This window comes from Nomascus leucogenys, chromosome 8 (assembly GCF_006542625.1).
Source record: "Nomascus leucogenys isolate Asia chromosome 8, Asia_NLE_v1, whole genome shotgun sequence".
In the NCBI taxonomy this organism is placed as follows: Eukaryota; Metazoa; Chordata; class Mammalia; order Primates; family Hylobatidae; genus Nomascus; species Nomascus leucogenys.
This window is the reverse complement of record NC_044388.1, coordinates 14344615-14365198: the sequence shown is the minus strand read 5'-3', so window position 1 is coordinate 14365198 and position 20584 is coordinate 14344615. Positions and strand designations below refer to the sequence as shown.

At 40.6% G+C, this 20584-nt stretch overlaps 1 protein-coding gene across 3 annotated transcripts in view; it reads right to left on the bottom strand.

Annotated features, from left to right (window-relative positions):
• STAG1 (stromal antigen 1) overlaps positions 1-20584 on the bottom strand; it is a 417686-nt gene that overhangs the window by 101800 nt on the left and 295302 nt on the right. For all 3 annotated transcript variants that reach the window (XM_003265265.4, XM_030816776.1, XM_030816778.1), the window contains one exon: positions 15014-15131. In XM_003265265.4, the coding sequence (XP_003265313.1) occupies positions 15014-15131 (118 nt within the window). The remainder of the gene's footprint in view (positions 1-15013; positions 15132-20584) is intronic.

Genomic DNA, 20584 nt, shown 5'->3' with positions numbered 1-20584 from the left:
CACGTCTGTCTCCTTTTGTTTTATGGCTTCCAGGTTTCTTGTATTGCCTTCAAAGATCTCTCTGTCCTGGAGATTACACTAATATGTTCTTCATTTTCTTCTAATTTATTTCATCTTTTGCTGTCTCGTGTGCTTGCTTGCTCTTTTGCTCTTCCTTCCTTTCACTTTTTCTGTCTCTCTTGATTGCTCACTTTTGTATTTTTAACCTATTTGGCATTTATTTCTGATGACAGTAGGTGGGCCTGTTTATTCCCACCAAATAGCCAGTTGTCTCCACCACTGTTAAACCAGATTTCCCTTTTTAATTTAAATGTCATTTTTAAACATGGTTCAGGTATTTTTGGATTCTTTAGTTTCACTAATCTATTTGTATATTTCTATGACAATGCTTTACTGCTTTGACTATACTAGACTTATGGCATAATTTGTTATAACTTAATATGTAACTTAATTCAACCAACTTGAATACATAAGCACGTTTCTCTTATCTAGCCCCTTTTCTAAAATTTTGCTTAATTTCTATAATGCTAATAGCAATTAATTTATTAAGAATTTTCTATATCTAAAGCACTATCATAGTGGCTTATATGTAATAACTTGTTTTATCCACAAAACATTTCCAAGAGATAGGAACTAATATCCTCACTTTACAGACAGGGAGAATGAGCCGCAGAAAAATGCACTTAGCTAGTAGTACAGCTAATATATGAACTCAGGTAGTTTGACCCCAGAGTCAGTTCTCTTAAGCACTATGCTATACTGTCTTTTCAGCATAAGCTTAAAATTCTACATAAACTTTAAAATTATTTTGCTTAGTTAGTTCGTATTCACCACACCTCCCAGAACTCTCTCAAACCCACTGGAATTATGACTAGTACCATAAAAAAAGACCTTTTCAGCTAGAAATACAATATAGCTTTTCACTTTTGAGATCTTAAGTCATTTAATTAAAACTATGGTTTCCTTCACACAGATTCTATACTTTCCTGAATTCTTTTTTTCTTTTTTTTGAGACAGCATTTTACTCTGTCGCCCAGGCTGGAGTGCAGTGAGGCGATCTTGGCTCACTGCAACCTCTGCCGCCCAGGTTCCAGTGATTCTCCTGCCTCAGCCTCCCGAGTAGCTGGGATTACAGGTGGCTGCCACAGCTCCTAGATGATTTTTGTAGTTTTAGTAGAGATGGGGTTTCACCAACTTGGCCATGCTAGTCTTGAACCCCTGACCTCGTGATCCACTGCACCCGGCCTGTCTTTTTGAGACAGTCTTGCTCTGTCATCCAGGCCAGAAGGCAGTGGCATGATCTCAGCTCACTGCAACCTCTGCCTCCCAGGTTCAAAGGATTCTCCTGCTTGAGCCTCCTGAGTAGCTGGGATTACAGGTGTGCCACCACACCCAGCTAATTTTTGTATTTTTAGGAGAGTCAGGGTTTCACCATGATGGCCAGGCTGGTCTCAAACTCCTGACCTCAAGTGATCCACCAGCCTCAGCCTCCCAAAGCGCTGAGATTCCAAGCATGAGCCACCACGCCTGGCCTCATTATTATATATTTTTAAACTCAGATATTTTTGGATTTTTTGGAGGTGGAGTCTCACTCTGTCACCCAGGCTGGAGTGCAGTGGCGTTATCTTGGCTCACTGCAACCTCTGCCTCCTAGGTTCAAGTGATTCTCCTGCCTCAGCCTCCTGAGTAGCTGGGATTACAGGCATGTGCCACCACACCCAGCTAATTTTTGTATTTTTAGTAGAGACAGGGTTTCACCATGTTGGCCTGGCTGGTCTCGAACTCCTGACCTCAGGTGATCCACCCACGTCGGCCTCCCAAAATGCTAGATTACAGGCGTGAGGCCCTGTGCCCAGCCTTAAACTCAGATTTTGATAATTCAAATAGTTTAGTTCTTTCTTTCTCCTTCCCTCTGTATACTTATTTATATTGAAGACCAGTAGATGTAGGTATTATAGACACAGAACTAGGTATAAATTTAAGTATTCAATTAATTTACAAAGGTTTAAAAGTTTACATTGATTATTTTAAACTAAGTTGGAGCAAAATCAAAGAAAAGGCAAAAAAGATACGACATCTTGTTCTTTATTCTGTACCAAAATTATCCTGTAAAAATATGTATGTACATCTTAATTCAGTGTTTTAACAATTGTCTTTTAAAAAAACACATGAACTTTAGCTTATCTTATGAAAAACAAATGAAACATCAGCCTGTCCATCTGTATCTGAATGATCCAATGCCTAGTAATACAAAAAAAGCTTTTTGCTCAATAACAACTAAAGTTCTATTTTTATGATTTCAGAAATTCATAATTTTTCACATTTGGCTGGAGCTAAAGGAAGTACAAGGCTGCCCATGAACTAAATGCATTGTCTGTTATTTAGGAAGAGAACACAGTCTTATGGAAAGTGAGGAAGGACAGAACAACTTATCTCAAGAACAGAAACATTCTCCCATTATAGTGGGAGTAAAATCCACAGTAGTGTTGAAGTATAACTCAACCTTGCACAGTGTTCAATTCCATCAATTTTGTTACTTTATCATTTGAAGCCATCCACTTAGAAACTTTCCCTGAACGGGGAGATAAGGTAAACTCAAAAACAGTTGAAATTTAATTGAAATTCCTTTTGGGATATGACAGCAAAACCACATAATAAAATTGAAAGCAAACAAGCCTTAAGCGACAGGCAAGAGCCAAACAGCCACACTGATTGAAACAAATGAGTAGCTGTTCATGGTACAAACTGTCATTTCAACTTCCTAACACAACATATAACTATACAACTTTCTACACCGCATCTCCATTTCCTCACTATTGATTTTAGTCTTATCACCTTGAACTCTGGCTTTTCTCTTTTAGTATCACTGAATATATATAGTATCATTGAATCATGCTTTAAAATCACCAATGACCTAAATCATCACAAAATGATTTGTGTAGTCTTTTTTCTCCTCTGCAATATATATTATTAACTACGGCTCTCTTGAACATCCTCTTTACTGGGCCTGCAAAGGTTATAATTATCTCTTATCCTTTTTATAGTTAGGTAGAACTCTCATTCTTTCTTGCTCTTCCTGCTTTCATCCCCTATCCACAATCTTTAACTCTGCCATGGGCTCTTTCCCTCTTTATCAGCCATCTCCCTCTTTTCTATTTTTACCATCATTCCTCATAGAGACCACTGCAATGATTATGTATTCTTCCAAACAATGTTTATGAAAGGGATTTTTCTTAAAATATGCATTGGATCACACTATTCCCCTGTTTAAAATCTTCAAAAGCACCTTATTACATTTAGGATGAGATAAATTCACTTATAAACTAAAATGCTCTACATCATCTGACTTCTGCTTCTATTATATCTTGTATCATTGGCTCATTATGTTCCAGCTATTGCATCTCCTAGAACATAACCATCATTCATGTTTCAGATACTTTGAAATTGTTATTTCCTCTATCTAGATAGCTCTTTTATGACAATTTCCATATCTGGCCCCTTATCGTTTAGTTTCTTTTTTTTTTTTTGAGATGGAGTCTCACTCTGTTGCCCAGACTGGAATGCAGTGACATGATCTTGCCTGCCAGGTTCCTGTGATTCTCCTGCCTCAGTCTCCCGAGTAGCTGGGATGACAAGGCACATGCCACCACACTCGGCTAATTTTTTGGATTTTTAGTAGAAGCGGGGTTTCACCATGCTGGCCAGGCTGGTCTTGAACTCCTAACCACAAGTGATCCGCCCGCCTTGGCTCCCCAAAGTGCTAGGATTAACGGCATGAGCCACCGTGCCTGGCCGCCTTATCATTTAGTTTCTTGGCTCACAAGTGGCCTGCTCAGGAAGGTCTTCCATCAGGATTCAATCTAAAGACAGATCCCCTATAATTATCCACCAAAGCTACTTATTAACTCTTGAAATTAATTTGAATATTTACTCAATTTTGGTCTGCCTTCTTCAGGAGAATGTAAGCTCCATATTGGCAGTGAGCTCATCTAGTATAACACTATACGCTCAGCACTTAGCATAATATTTATCATATAGTCAATAAAAATTTTTAAATTATTGATGAATTAATAATTCCTGCTTTTAAGAATCTTTATTGTTTACAGCTACTTCATTCATCAACTGGATTACAGAACGTTAGCACTAGAAATGACCAAAGAAGATTATCTAGTTAAAGTTTCTCAGCCAGGTGTGGTGGCTCAGGCCTGTAATCCCAGCACTTTGGGAGGCCAAGGAAGGCGGATCACTTGAGGTCAGTAGTTCGAGACCAGCCTGGCCAACATGGTGAAACCCATCTCTACTAAAAATACAAAAATTAGCCAGGTGTGGTGGTGAGCGCCTGTAATCCCAGCTACTACAGAGGCTGACGCACGAGAATCGCTTGAACCTGGGAGGTTGGAGGTTGCAGTGAGCCGAGATCCGCCACTGCATTACAGCCTGGGCAACAGAGCAAGACCCACACTCAAAAAATAAAATAAAATAAAATAAAGTTTCTCATTTTACAGTTTAAGAAGCTGATATCCAGAAGTTACATGATTTGGTTATGGTCTTGTTACCTGGTGGCAGAGCTGTTGACAAGAACCAGATCCTCACATTGTACTAAAAATTTATTCAGCAACTTGATTTTGCTGTAAAACACCCCCCGACACACACACACACACACCCATAAAAAAACTGTAAGACAATCTTGAGGCCACTGTGATTTAAACTGATGTTGGTACTCTGTCACAGTGTGTCTGCTTTCCCAAAATTTAGTCCTACATCTCCAACTGCTAACCACAGCCTTCTCCACTGGAATTCTACCACATTCCACCTATCTAAAAAATTACTTTAAAAAAAAGTTACTGGTAGCATTTTATCATAAAATACAGCAAAATACTAGCACAGAAAATTAATTTAGATGCCACTCCATGCCAGAGCTTATATGTGGTTTGCATGCGGTACAACATGCATAGAGATAAAATGTATTAAAAAAATCAAGTCATTACGTACATACAGTTCTGCAACTGTTATGCCTAATTTCTCAGACTCTGCCTACCTAGATTCAATCAGTAAAACTGTGGTTGACTTTCAAAAATGTTCCCATCTGGTAAGTTACTTTTCTGGCTAAAACCAACCAACCAAACCCAAGCCAAGCCAAACCAACCTTTTGACCGGAAGTTAAAAAAATCCAACGTAAACAGAATTTAAACCACAATAAAACACCTAATAGTATATATTTTAACAAGTAAAATGCACCTAGACCACCTTCATGACTGAAAGACTTAGTAATTATTATTTACTGAGTTACACATCTTATTAACATGAGAGAAAGTTAACAATACCAAAGCAGACCATCTTGTCTCTTCTTAATTTATATATTTATTTTTTTCTTTTTTTTGAGATGGAGTCTCACACTGTTGCCCAGGCTGAAGGGCAGTGGCGCAATCTTGGCTTACTGCAAGCTCCGCCTCCCGGGTTCACACCATTCTCCTGCCTCAGCCTCCAGAGTAGCTGGGACTACAGGCACCTGCCACCAGGCCCGGCTAATTTTTTGTAGTTTTAGTAGAAATGGGGTTTCACCATGTTAGCCAGGATGGTCTCGATCTCCTGACCTCATGATCTGCCAATCTCGGCCTCCCAAAGTGCTGGGATTACAGGCATGAGCCACCGTGCCCGGCCCTTAATTTATATTCTTTGCCTCCCTTCTCCTTGGAAATAACCTTATGGAACATGCGGTGATATACAGAAAATGAGTTGAAATAGGAAGGAGAAGTTCTTACTCTGGCAATTTTATAGCTACAAACAAGGTAAGGAAAATGAATGGAACCTACCATTGAATACTAATGTGAGGCCCTTTACTCAAGCGTTGATAAGGCAGTAGACATTAGAGGGAAATTGATTTTTAACAGGGAAAATATTAATGTTAGTTAGAAACAGAATGTGTAAGCTGGAGAGTGGTGGCTCACGCCTGTAATCTCGGCACTTTGGGAGGCTGAGGTGGGAGGACTGCTTGAGCCCAGGAGTTTGAGACCAGCTCAGGCAACATGGTGAAACCCCATTTTTACTGAAAATACCAAAAAAAATTAGGCATGGTGGTGCACGCCTGTAGTCCCAACTACTTGGGAGGCTGAGGTCGGAGGATTGCTTAAGCTGGGAAGGCAGAGGTTGCAGCGAGCCGAGAATCACATCACAATAGAGCATATGTTCATATTCCTGTGATCACAACAGTGAAGAGAATTCAAAATACAGTGGACAGTTTCACCTAGTGAGCAGAGGGCCCTGTCAACTTAACAACAGGACCATCTTTCTTTGTTTTTTTTTTTTTGAGATGAAGTCTCACTCTGTTGCCCAGGGTGGAGTGAAGCGGCGAGATCTCAGCTCACTGCAATCTCTGCCTCCAGGGTTTAAGTGATCCTCCTGCCTCAGCCTCCCGAGTAGATGGAATTACAAGTGCCCGCCACCAAACCTGGCTAATTTTTGTATTTTTAGTAGAGACGGGGTTTCACCAAGTTGGCCAGGCTGGGCTCGAACTCCTGACCTCAGGTGATCCACCTACCTCAGCCTCCCAAAGTGCTGGGATTACAGGCGTGAGCCACCACACCTGGTCTAGGGCCACTTTCTTACTAAGGACATCATGGAGTGAAAGACCATGGGCAAATAAAATAAATAATAATTACAGCTAGAGGCAAATATAGCATAATAAGCTCTTCCTTGAAAGGTCTGAGAAAAGTTTGGGAAGAATTTGTGTCACACATAATAAATAAGAAAAATGTTTTTAGTTTAGAAGAGGCATTTTGGGCCAGTTTACCAGTGTGTATCTGGATTTAATACAAACTTGTTTGCCTCACTGAATTATGTCAAAGCCAGAATAGATAATACAAATTAGTATCACTGCTTGAAAGGAACACTGGGGGATGCTCACTCTCCTGGTAATCTGTATGGGTTGTTTACTGAGGGGGATGGCTCATTATGCTCTTGTAATATCCCAAAAGGATAAACCACACAGGAGGGTAGAGGAAGCAGAAAAAGGACTCAATAGAACATTATCTTGCTTAGTCTTCACAGCTATGTAAGGTACACAAGGAAATAATCTCTGTTACAGAAAAAGGCAAACTAAGGATCAGAAAATCTGAGGACATAAGTAAAAAGAGGGAGAATTAAAAATCTGAATTAATATTTCTTTTTTCTTATTATTATACTTTAGGTTTTAGGGTACATGTGCACAATGTGCAGGTTTGTTACATATGTATCCATGTGCCATGTTGTTTTGCTGCACCCATTAACTCGTCATTTAGCATTAGGTATATCTCCTAATGCTGTCCCTCCCCCCTCCCACCAACCCACAATAGTCCCCAGAGTGTGATGTTCCCCTTCCTGTGTCCATGAGTTCTCACTGTTCAATTCCCACCTATGAGCGAGAACATGCGGTGTTTGGTTTTTTGTCCTTGCGATAAGTTTACTGAGAATGATGTTTTCCAGTTTCATCCATGTCCCTACAAAGGACATGAACTCATCATTTTTTATGGCTGCATAGTATTCCATGGTGTATATGTGCCACATTTTCTTAATCCAGTCAATCGTTGTTGGACATGTGGGTTGGTTCCAACTCTTTGCTATTGTGAATAGTGCCGCAATAAACATAAGTGTGCATGTGTCTTTATAGCAGCATGATTTATAGTCCTTTGGGTATACACCCAGTAATGGGATGGCTGGGTCAAATGGTATTTCTAGTTCTAGATCCTTGAGGAATCGCCACACTGACTTCCACAATGGTTGAACTAGTTTACAGTCCCACCAACAGTGTAAAAGTGTTCCTATTTCTCCACATCCTCTCCAGCACCTGTTGTTTCCTGACTTTCTAATGATGGCCATTCTAACTGGTGTGAAATGGTATATCTCACTGTGGTTTTGATTTGCATTTCTCTGATGGCCAGTGATGATAAGCATTTTTTCATGTGTTTTTTGGCTGCATAAATGTCTTCTTTTGAGAAGTGGCTGTTGATGTCCTTTGCCCACTTTTTGATGGGGTTGTTTTTTTCTTGTAAATTTGTTTGAGTTCATTGTAGATTCTGGATATTAGCCCTTTGTCGGATGAGTAGGTTGCAAAAATTTTCTCCCATTCTGTAGGTTGCCTGTTCACTCTGATGGTAGTTTCTTTTGCTGTGCAGAAGCTCTTTAGTTTGATTAGATCCCATTTGTCAATTTTGGCTTTTGTTGCCATTGCTTTTGGTGTTTTAGACATGAAGTCCTTGCCCACGCCTATGTCCTCAATGGTATTGCCTAGGTTTTCTTGTAGGATTTTAATGGTTTTAGGTCTAACATGTAAGTCTTTAATCCATCTTGAATTAATTTTTGTATAAGGTGTAAGGAAGGGATCCAGTTTCAGCTTTCTACATATGGCTAGCCAGTTTTCCCAGCACCATTTATTAAATAGGGAGTCCTTTCCCCATTTCTTGTTTTTGTCAGGTTTGTCAAAGATCAGATAGTTGTAGATATGCGGCATCATTTCTGAGGGCTCTGTTCTGTTCCATTGATCTATGTCTCTGTTGTGGTACCAGTACCATGCTGTTTTGGTTACTGTAGCCTTGTAGTATAGCTTGAAGTCAGGTAGCATGATGCCTCCAGCTTTGTTCTTTTGGCTTAGGATTGACTTGGCGAAGTGGGCTCTTTTTTGGTTCCATATGAACTTTAAAGTACTTTTTCCAATTCTGTGAAGAAAGTCATTGGTACATTGATGGGGATGGCATTGAATCTATAAATTACCTTGGGAAGTATGGCCATTTTCACGATATTGATTCTTCCAAACCATGAGCACGGAATGTTCTTCCATTTGTTTGTATCCTCTTTTATTTCATTGAGCAGTGGTTTGTAGTTCTCCTTGAAGAGGTCCTTCACATCCCTTGTAAGTTGGATTCCTAGGTATTTGATTCTCTTTGAAGCGATTGTGAATGGGAGTTCACTCATGATTTGGCTCTCTGTTTGTCTGCCATTGGTGTACAAGAATGCTTGTGATTTTTGTACATTGATTTTGTATCCTGAGACTTTGCTGAAGTTGCTAATCAGCTTAAGGAGATTATGGGCTGAGATGATGGGGTTTTCTAGATATACAATCATGTCATCTGCAAACAGGGACAATTTGACTTCCTCTTTTCCTAATTGAATACCCTTTATTTCCTTCTCCTGCCTGATTGCTCTGGCCAGAACTTCCAGCACTATGTTGAATAGGAGTGGTGAGACAGGGCATCCCTGTCTTGTTCCAGTTTTCAAAGGGAATGCTTCCAGGTTTTACCCATTCAGTATGATATTGGCTGTGGGTTTGTCATAGATAGCTCTTATTCTTTTGAGATACGTCCCATCAATACCTAATTTATTGAGAGTTTTTAGCATGAAGGGTTGTTGAATTTTGTCAAAGGCCTTTTCTGCATCTATTGAGATAATCATGTGGTTTTTGTCTTTGGTTCTGTTTATATGCTGGATTACATTTATTAATTTGCGTATGTTGAACCAGCCTTGCATCCCAGGGATGAAGCCCACTTGATCATGGTGGATAAGCTTTTTGGTGTGCTGCTGGATTTGGTTTGCCAGTATTTTACTGAGGATTTTTGCATCCATGTTCATCAAGGATATTGGTCTGAAATTCTCTTTTTTGGTTATGTCTCTGCCAGGCTTTGGTATCAGGACGATGCTGGCTTCATAAAATGTGTTAGGGAGGATTCCCTCTTTTTCTGTTGATTGGAATAGTTTCAGAAGGAATGGTGCCAGTTCCTCCTTGTACTTCTGGTAGAATTCGGCTGTGAATCCATCAGGTCCTGGACTCTTTTTGGTTGGTAAGCTATTGATTATTGCCACAATTTCAGAACCTGTTATTGGTCTATTCAGAGATTCAACTTCTTCCTGGTTTAGTCTTGGGAGGGTGTATTTGTCGAGGAATTTATCCATTTCTTCTAGATTTTCTAGTTTATTTGCATAGAGGTGTTTGTAATATTCTCTGATGGTAGATTGTATTTCTGTGGGATCAGTGGTGATATCCCCTTTTTCATTTCTTATTGCATCTATTTGATTCTTCTGTCTTTTCTTCTTTATTAGTCTTGCCAGCGGTCTATCAATTTTGTTGATCTTTTCAAAAAACCAGCTCCTGGATTCATTAATTTTTTGAAGGGTTTTTTGTGTCTCTATTTCCTTCAGTTCTGCTCTGATTTTAGTTATTTCTAGCCTTCTGCTAGCTTTTGAATGTGTTTGCTCTTGCTTTTCTAGTTCTTTTAATTGTGATGTTAGGGTGTCAATTTTGGATCTTTCCTCCTTTCTCTTGTGGGCATTTAGTGCTATAAATTTCCCTCTACACACTGCTTTGAATGTGTCCCAGAGATTCTGGTATGTTGTGTCTTTGTTCTCGTTGGTTTCAAAGAACGTCTTTATTTCTGCCTTCATTTCATTATGTACCCTGTGGTCATTCAGGAGCAGGTTGTTCAGTTTCCATGTAGTTAAGCGGTTTTGAGTGAGTTTTTTAATCCTGAGTTCTAGTTTGATTGCACTGTGGTCTGAGAGACAGTTTGTTATAATTTCTGTTCTTTTACATTTGCTGAGGAGAGCTTTACTTCCAACTATGTGGTCAATTTTGGAATAGGTGTGGTGTGGTGCTGAAAAAAATGTATATTCTGTTGATTTGGGGTGGAGAGTTCTGTAGATGTCTATTAGGTCCACTTTGTGTAGAGCTGAGTTCAATTCCTGGATATCCTTGTTAACTTTCTGTCTCGTTGATCTGTCTAATGTTGACAGTGGGGTGTTAAAATCTCCCATTATTATTGTGTGGGAGTTTAAGTCCCTTTGTAAGTCACTCAGGACTTGCTTTATGAATCTGGGTGCTCCTCTATTGGGTACATATATATTTAGGATAGTTAGCTCTTCTTGTTGAATTGATCCCTTTACCATTATGTAATGGCCTTCTTTGTCTCTTTTGATCTTTGTTGGTTTAAAGTCTATTTTATCAGAGACTAAGATTGCAACCCCTGCCCTTTTTTTTTTGAGACGGAGTCTTTCTCTGTTCCCCAGGCTGCAGGCTGCAGCGCACTGGCACGATCTCGGCTCACTGCAAGCTCCACCTCCCGGGTTCACGCCATTCTCCTGCCTCAGCCTCCCGAGTAGCTGGGATTACAGGCGCCCGCGACCACGCCTGGCTAATTTTTTTGTATTTTTAGTAGAGACGGGGTTTCACCGTGTTAGCCAGGATGGTCTCGATCTCCTGACCTCGTGATCCGCCCGCCTCGGCCTCCCAAAGTGCTGGGATTACAGGCTTGATCCCCTGCCTTTTTTTGTTTTCCACTTGCTTGATAGATCTTCCTCCATCCCTTTATTCTGAGTCTATGTGTGTCTCTGCATGTGAGATGGGTTTCCTGAATACAGCACACTGATGGGTCCTGACTCCTTATCCAGTTTGCCAGTCTGTGTCTTTTAATTGGAGAATTTAGCACATTTACATTTAACGTTAATATTGTTATGTGTGAATCTGATCCTGTCATTATGATGTTAGTTGGTTATTTTGCTCGTTAGTTGATGCAGTTTCTTCCTAGCCTCGATGGTCTTTACAATTTGGCATGTTTTTGCAGTAGCTGGTACCGGTTGTTCCTTTCCATGTTTAGTGCTTCCTTCAGGAGCTCTTTTAGGGCAGGCCTGGTGGTGACAAAATCACTCAGCATTTGCTTGTCTGTAAAGTATTTTATTTCTCCTTCACTTATGAAGCTTAGTTTGGCTGGATATGAAATTCTGGGTTGAAAATTCTTTTCTTTAAGAATGTTGAATATCGGCCCCCAATCTCTTCTGGCTTGTAGAGCTTCTGCTGAGAGATCAGCTGTTAGTCTGATGGGCTTCCCCTTGTGGGTAACCCGACCTTTCTCTCTGGCTGCCCTTAACATTTTTTCCTTCATTTCAACTTTGGTGAATCTGACAATTATGTGTCTTGGAGTTGCTCTTCTCGAGGAGTGTCTTTGTGGTGTTCTCTGTATTTCCTGAATCTGAATGTTGGCCTGCCTTGCTAGATTGGGGAAGTTCTCCTGAATAATATCTTGCAGAGTGTTTTCCAACTTGGTTCCATTCTCCCCGTCATTTTCAGGTACACCAATCAGACGTAGGTTTGGTCTTTTCACATAGTCCCAAATTTCTTGAAGGCTTTGTTCATTTCGTTTTATTCTTTTTTCTCTAAACTTCCCTTCTCGCTTCATTTCATTCATTTCATCTTCCATCAGCGATACCCTTTCTTCCAGCTGATCGCATCTGCTACCGAAACTTCTGCAATCTTCGCGTAATTCTCAAAACTTGGCTTTCAGCTCCATCAGCTCCTTTAAGCCCTTGTCTGCATTGGTTATTCTAGTTATCCATTTGTCTAATTTTTTTTCAAAGTTTTTAACTTCTTTGCTATTGTTTTGAATTTCCTCCCATAGCTCAGAGTAGTTTGATCGTCTGAAGCCTTCTTCTCTCAACTTGTCAAAGTCATTCTCCATCCAGCTTTGTTCCGTTGCTGGTGAGGAACTGCGTTCCTTTGGAGGAGGAGAGGTGCTCTGCTTTTTAGAGTTTCCAGTTTTTCTGCTCCGTTTTTTCCCCATGTTTGTGGTTTTATCTACTTTTTGTCTTTGATGATGGTGATGTACAGATGGGTTTTTGGTGTGGATGTCCTTTCTGTTTGTTAGTTTTCCTTCTACCAGACAGGACCCTCAGCTGCAGGTCTGTTGGAGTTTACTAGAGGTCCACTCCAGACCCTGTCTGGCTGGGTGTCAGCAGCAGTGGCTGCAGAACAGCGGATTTTCGTGAGACCACAAATTCAGCTGTCTGATAGTTCCTCTGGAAGTTTTGTCTCAGAGGAGTACCCGGCCGAGTGAGGTGTCAGTCTGTCCCTAGTGGGGGGGTGCCTCCCAGTTAGGCTGCTCGGGGGTGAGGGACCCACTTTAGGAGGCAGTCTGTCCGTTCTCAGATCTCCAGCTGCGTGCTGGGAGAACCACTACTCTCTTCAAAGCTGTCAGTCAGACGGGGACACAGAAGTCTGCAGAGGTTCCTGCTGAATTTTTGTTTGTCTGTTCCCTGCCCCCAGAGGTGGAGCCTACAGAGGCAGGCAGGCCTCCTTGAGCTGTGGTGGGCTCCACCCAGTTCGAGCTTCCTGGCTGCTTTGTTTACCTAAGCAAGCCTGGGCAATGGCGGGTGCCCCTCTCCCAGCCTCGCTGCCGCCTTGCAGTTTGATCTCAGACTGCTGTGCTAGCAATCAGGGAGACTCCGTGGGCATAGGACCCTCCGAGCCAGGTGCGGGACACAATCTCCTAGTGTGCCATTTTCCAGGCTCGATGGAAAAGCGCAGTATTAGGGTGGGACTGACCTGATTTTCCAGGTGCCGTCTGTTACCCCTTTCTTTGACTAGGAAAGGGAACTCCCTGACCCCTTGCGCTTCCTGAGTGAGGCAATGCCTCGCCCTGCTTCGGCTCGTGCACAGTGCGCTTCACCGACTGTCCTGCACCCAGTGTTTGGCACTCCCTAGTGAGATGAAACCGGTACCTCAAACAGAAATGCAGAAATCACCCGTCTTCTGTGTCGCTCAGGCTGGGAGCTGTAGATCGGAGCTGTTCCTATTTGGCCATCTTGGCTCCACCCCCCCTGAATTAATATTTCTTTAGATTCTGGCCAGATGCGGTGGCTCACGCCTGTAATTCAAGCACTGTGGTAGGCCAAGGCGGGAGGATCACCTGAGGTCAGGAGTTCAAGACCAGCCTGGTCAACATGATGAAATCCTGTCTCTAATAAAAGTACAAAAATTAGCCGGGTGTGATGGCATGTGCCTGCAGTCCCAGCTACTAAGGAGCCTGAGGCAGAAGGATCACATGAATCCGGGAGGCAGAGGTTGCAGTGAGCCGAGAATGCGCCACTGCACTCCAGTGTGGGCGACAGAGCAAGACTCAATCACACACACACACACACACAAATTTTCTTTTGATTCTGAAGACCATGTTCAATCTACTGTGAGCCTCACTTACATCAAGGCATCACTCACCTTCCAAAGCTGTTGTATGAATTAAATGAGTTACCAGTTCTTTAAAGTACTATTGTGGGCTAGTTTGAAAACATAATCATACACAGGAAAAAGCACTTCTAGTTTTAACGAGCGAATATGCATATAAGCTTTTAGAACACAACCTCTTTATTAGGTATACATGTTCACTTTGCTGTGCGTATTATTACGTAGCATATAAAAAGATTCATACTTCAAAAATTATCACGTGGCTTTTATGTCCCTCTATTTCTTCAATAGCTAGGTAAATGACTTTATCTCTGATTTCCTGATTTTCATCTTAAAGAAAATACAACAAAAGAGGGGATGGCTGTGGTCTAATTAAATCATTATGCATAAAAGGTTTTTTAAAAGTTCACATATAAATCAAGCAAAAAAAATTCTGGATGTACTTAAAAAAAAAAAACATTAAGTTACATCAGTATTTGTATCTCAAATCAGCATCAAGAAAACCTTTTGGCCAGGTGCAGTGGCTCATGCCTGTTATCCTAGCACTTTGGAAGGCTGAGGCAGGAAGATTACTTGAGGCAGTCTGGGGACCACAGTAAGATCCCTGTCTCCACAAAAAATTTAAAAATTAGCTGAGTGTGGTGGCATGTGCCCACAGTCTGAGGTGGGAGGATCCCTTGAGCCCAGTAGTTCAAGGCTGCAGTGAGGTATGACTGGGCCACTGCACTCCAGCCTGAGTGACAGAGCAAGACCCTGTCACTTAAATTTAAAAAGGAAAAAGTAAAGAAAAACTTTTTTGACTATTACATGACACATACGGATTTTTAAAAACTTATGTGGCATGGTGGCAGTGTTTATATGGAAAGATGTTAGAAACGATTGAGACATCCTTACTTGTTATAGAAAACAAATTGTTCTCTTGGCAAAAAGACACAGCATGCTTATATATGCTCATTTTTAAGAAGCGATCTATATACAACTGTATTGCTATCAATGGAAATACAAAATCATGTAAATTAACTTGTCAAAATACTATACCTTCCTCTCCTTGAACAGGTTCTTCTAACAGCAACTCTGTCATACATTCCCAGTCTTTCAACAGTTCTTGAGAGCTCTCCCATAAACTGTCTACCAAGTAGGCTGCATGTTCATGTAACTAAAAAGAAAAAATCAAGTGTGACCAAAGAATATTTAATAAAGAAACTACTACTACTAATTTGAGTTAAGAAATCATTTTCTTCATAATTAAAATGGCTTGGTCTCCATGATTCTAAAAACCACCTAGAGAATATATATATTCACATTCCACTGTTAATAGTGTGGATGCAGTATGTTGAATCAACTTTTTACCATTTACAGTAGTAAAAGTAAGGATCTCCTAGTCTAATGACATCATTTACAGATGAGGAAACAGAGTATAGCTATTTAGAAAATTTTCTGAAGTTATATGCTGGATCTAGGTCACTTTTCACTACTCCTTGTGGTCTCTTCAACTATCTTTATTTTTATTTTTTAAAGGAAATTAATCATTTTCCCTCAGAATTCCATTAGAAACTCTTGGACCAGCTGTACTTACTTCACATCTCTGTCATCTTAGTCAAAGTAAAAAATATAAATTACTCCATCTCTCCACTATTCTACTCTCATTTCCACTGGACTCATTTCATTCCTTACGCCACCCCCATTTTCTGTTGGTCATTATTCTCCTGACAATTTTCTTTGGAGCCCATGTTCCCACAGTAAACAAACATAGCTAAGGTCTTCATCAAACACTTCACACCAAACTCTCTACCACTTGCCAGTCATTAAGCCTTGGAGAATATTATCCTTTTTTTTTTTTTTTTGAGATGGAGTCTTGCTCTGTCGCCCAAGCTGGAGGGCAGTGGTGTGACCTCAGCTCACTGCAACCTCCACCTCCTGCGTTCAAGTGATTCTCCTGCCTCAGCCTCCCGAGTAGCTGGGATTACAGGCCCACGCCACCATGCCTGGCTAACTTTTGTATTTTTAGTAGAGATGGGGTTTCACCATGTTGGCCAGGCTGGCCTTCAACTCCTCACCTTAAGAGATCTGCCTGCCTTGGCCTGCCAAAGTGCTAGGATTACAGGTGTGTGCCACCATGCTAGGCCCTGAGAATATTACTCTAATGAAGCTTTTCAGGGAAGGCAAGTACAGAAGGTGTTGGCATTGTTCTGGTTTCTGCTACTTACAAGTAACTTCTCCACCCTAATATAAAAGATCTTCCACTTTTGAGGCTCATTACATTCAGTTAAACAGTCCTGGTAATCAGTGTTAGTCAAACTACAGACTGCAATCCATTCTTGGGTTATTAAACCAATTCAATGCATTGAGAACAAAGATTCAAAAATGATGCACAGTAGAAAGAGTGCATAGCACATAGAAAGGGTAAATACTATTTCATTAACTGTAATCTGTTATATGTGCTTGTACTTGTCAGAGAAAATGTTTTTCTCATCATAAGTAGTGGCCCAAAAGTATGAAGGTCACCCTTCTAAATCTACTATTGGTTGTCTACTGTTATCTTGGCACATTCAGCACTTGAGTTGGATTTCTTCCTCATTCCTAACTCTATAATCACTCTTAACTTCAGTGTGATTTTTTTTCTCCTTTGGAGACAGGGTCTCACAGTGTTGCACAGGCTGGAGTGCACTGGCACAATCACGGCTCACTGCAGCCTTGACTTGCTGGGCTCAAGTGATCCTCCAAACTTAGCCCCTGGAGTAGCTGGGACTATAGGGTGTGCTACTCCGCCTGTTTTTTTTTTTTTTTTTTTTGTAGAGATGGGGTTACCATGTTACTAGGCTGGTTTCAGTGTGAATTTTAATGACTTATGTAATGCTCTGGCTCTTCTGACACTAATTCAGTACTTCATTTCGATTGCATTTCAAATGCACACAACATGTCCCGGTGAATTCCATCAAAGCCAGAGTAAATAATACTGATTAGCATCTTTGCTTGTAAATAATATAGGCAAAGGTTTGAGGGAGATATCTTCAAACTTTCCTAATTCGCATATTCTGAGAAACTATCCTTAGACCATCCATAACATTGCTCCAACAGTGACAGGAACAAGAGGTGCACAACTCAAGAGTCAAAGATGAACAATGGCAGCAGAAAAAAGAAAAATAAATTGTTTCAAAACTGTTGCTATTAACCTATGTTAAATTAAAGAGTTATTATTTATACATATATAAATTAAAGAGCTTTATTTTAGGCTAAAATAAAGAGTTTCAGTTTGGGAAGATTTGAAAAAGTTCTGGAGATAAATGGCAGTGATGATTGCCTAGCAACATAAATGTACTTAATGCCAATGAACTGTATACTTAACAAGGTAAATTTTGTTTTATATATTTTACAATAAAAAATCAGCTGAATATGCTTTTATGCTTGATTATGTGTATTTCTGTAGAATAGGTATATGAAGAATTACAATTGCATATATTTGGCAGATTATACCTTCAATAAATACAAAATATCTCCTTTCTATCCCTCTTAATGCTTTTGGTCTTTAATTCTGGTTTATCTTATACTGGTATTGCCCCCTTTGCTATCTTTGTGTAATCATTTATTAGTTATTTCCAGCCTTTATCCAGCCTATTATTTATAAACTTCCTGTAAGTTATTTTAAGATGTGTTTGTAAATAGCATATAGCTATTTTTCATTTACTTCAATCCCAAATGATAATCTGCATTTTAATAAAACATGTTAACTGATTTACATTTAGTGGGATTACTCATGCTGAAAATATTGCTGGCATTTTATTTTCTGTGCTCTATTTGTGATGTTTTCTTGATTACTTTATCTGTCCTTCATTCAGGGTTTTATTTTCTAGCATTTTTCCATTACCAAAATCCTTAGCCTATTTTTCACTTCTCTTCATTTAATTTGAACATTATACTCCTACATTTAAAAACTAATTAATAGATATTTGCCTTAAACATCAATGTCATAGTTTTTAGGTTTAGCTCTAAGGTTTGTTTTTTTTTTTTTATTTGCTCACCAATGTTTCTTATACTCCTCTTTTCCTTTTATTGATTTTTCACTTCCCTAGAAAACATGTTCAAGTAATAATCTGCATATAGAGTCTATTAGGCAGTAATCTGACTGCATGTCGTTTGATTTAGTTCTTTCTCTTCTTTTTTTTTTTTTTTAATTATTTTATTTTTAGACAGAGTCTCACTCTGTCGCCCAGCCTGGAATGCTGTGGCATGATCTCGGCTCACTGCAACCTCCGCCTCCTGGGTTTAAGCGACTCTCCTGCCTCAGCCTCCTGAGTAGCTGAGATGACAGGCACCTGCCACCATGCCTGACTAATTTTTATATTTTTAGTAGAGACAGGCTTTCACCATGTTGGCCAGGCTGGTCCTGAACTCCTGACCTCAAGTGATCCACCCGCCTCATCCTCCCAAAGTGTTGGGATTACAGGCATGAGTCACCGTGCCTGGCCTCCCTTCATTGTTTGTTCTCTTACACAGCTCCTACTACACAATATAATAAAATGTCTTAATCTATACTGTACCTTAATTTCTCTTTCACACTTTTTTTTTTTTTTTTTGAGACAAGAGTCTTGCTCTGTTGCCCAGGATGCAGTGGCGCAATCTCGGCTCACTGCCCCTCCCCCCTGCCTGAGGAGATCCTTCAGCCTCCTGCCTCGCCCCATCTGGACTCAGTGCATGCCACCACCCTGCTTTTTTTTTTTTAGAGACTTTTTATTTGCCAGGTGTCTCAACTGCTCAGAATCCACCCCTTGCCCCTACGCTGCCTCATGCCTCTTTGGAATTCTTAGATATCATAAGAGTGTAATTTCCTTTTATATGTCAATTTCCTCTTCTAAGAGGGGACAGGGGGTGGTCCTGTATCCAGCCTTGCCAGAGCAATCATGGTCAAGATCGACCATCTCGCCATGGTGACCCGTCTCTAAAAAAAAAAATTGCTGGTGTGGACGTGCACTCCATACCAGAGCTGAGCAGGAGAATCATAGAAATCCAGGAGGGAGGTGAGTGAGCAAGACTGCGCATGACTCCAGTCTGGCAACAGAGCGAGATTTGGTCTCCAAAAAATAAAAAAATAAAAGAAGAAGGGTGACCATACTGCCAGATTATCCAGAAGTGTTCTCGGTTGTTCTTGTTGTTTTGAAATAATTACTAATAGCATCCTTATCCCTCTGAAAAGCATCACACTTTTTTTTTTTTTTTTTTTTTTTTTTGAGACCAGAGTCAGTGACGTGATCTCGGCTCACTGCAAGCTCTGCCTCCCGGGTTCATGTTATTTTCTGTCATTCTTCCTCAGCCTCCAGAGTAGCTGGGACTACAGGTGCCCACCACCAGGCCTGGCTAATTTTTTGCATTTTTAGTAGAGACGGGGTTTCACCATGTTAGCCAGGATGGTCTCAATCTCCTGACCTCATGATCTGCCCGCCTCGGCCTCCTAAAGTGCTGGGATTACAGGCGTGAGCCACCGCGCCTGGCTGCATCACACTTTTTATAATAAATTCTGGAGTCATACTACCTCCAGGGAAATCTGGACTCATCACATTCAAGTACGCATGCATCTAAAATACAAGGTATTTTGTCACCTGAAATCAATGACTGTCCCAGGTTGAAACATCTTAAAAAAATCACCTTTTGGTACCAAAAGAAAAGAAAGTTACTGATTTGTTTAGGCAGATCTCTTAATCACATTTTACATGCACTGCAAACTGATTTCAATTCAACATTTTATAATTCTATTAAAATGTTACTACTTCTCATTTCAGTAAAATAAAGAAAAAAATAATCAGTTCAGTTAATCCCAGGTAAATGTCTGTGTATTGGTCTGTTCTCATGCTGCTAATAAACACATATCTGAGACTGGGAAATTTATAAGGGAAAGAGGTTTAATGGACTCACAGATCCACATGACCAGGGACGCCTCACAACCATGGCAGAAGATGAAGGAAGAGCAAAGGGACATCTTACATGGTGGCAGGCAAGAGAGCTTGTGCAGGGGAAATCCCATTGATAAAAACATCAGATCTAGTGAGACTTACTACCATGAGAACCGTGTAAGAAAAACTGCCCTTATGATAAAATTATCTCCACCTGGTCCCACCCTTGGCACATGGGGATTACTACAATTCAAGATGAGATGTGGGTGGGGACAGGGCCAAACCATATCACTCTGTAACTAATCTATAAAAGACTCCCTTGGCTGGGGACAGTGCTTCACGCCTGTAATTTCAGCACTTCGGGAGGCTGAGGAGGGTGGATCACTTGAGGTCAGGAGTTCAAGACCAGTCTGGCCAACATGGCGAAACTCCTTCTCTACTAAAAATACAAAGATTAGCTAGGCGTGGTGGCGCATGCCTCTAATCCCAGCTACTCGGGAGGCTGAGACAGGAGAATCGCTTGAACCCAGGAGGCAGAGGTTGCAGTGAGCTGAGATTGCACCACTGCACTCCAGCAAGACTCCATCCCAAAAAAAGACTTTCTACTTTATTATTTCTAAAGTCTCTTTAAATTCAGTATTTCACAAGTCTATTACAAAATTTTACCAATTACAGTGTGTGACAGTAAAACAAAGAGAAATTCAGAGTAGAGCACAATTGGAAT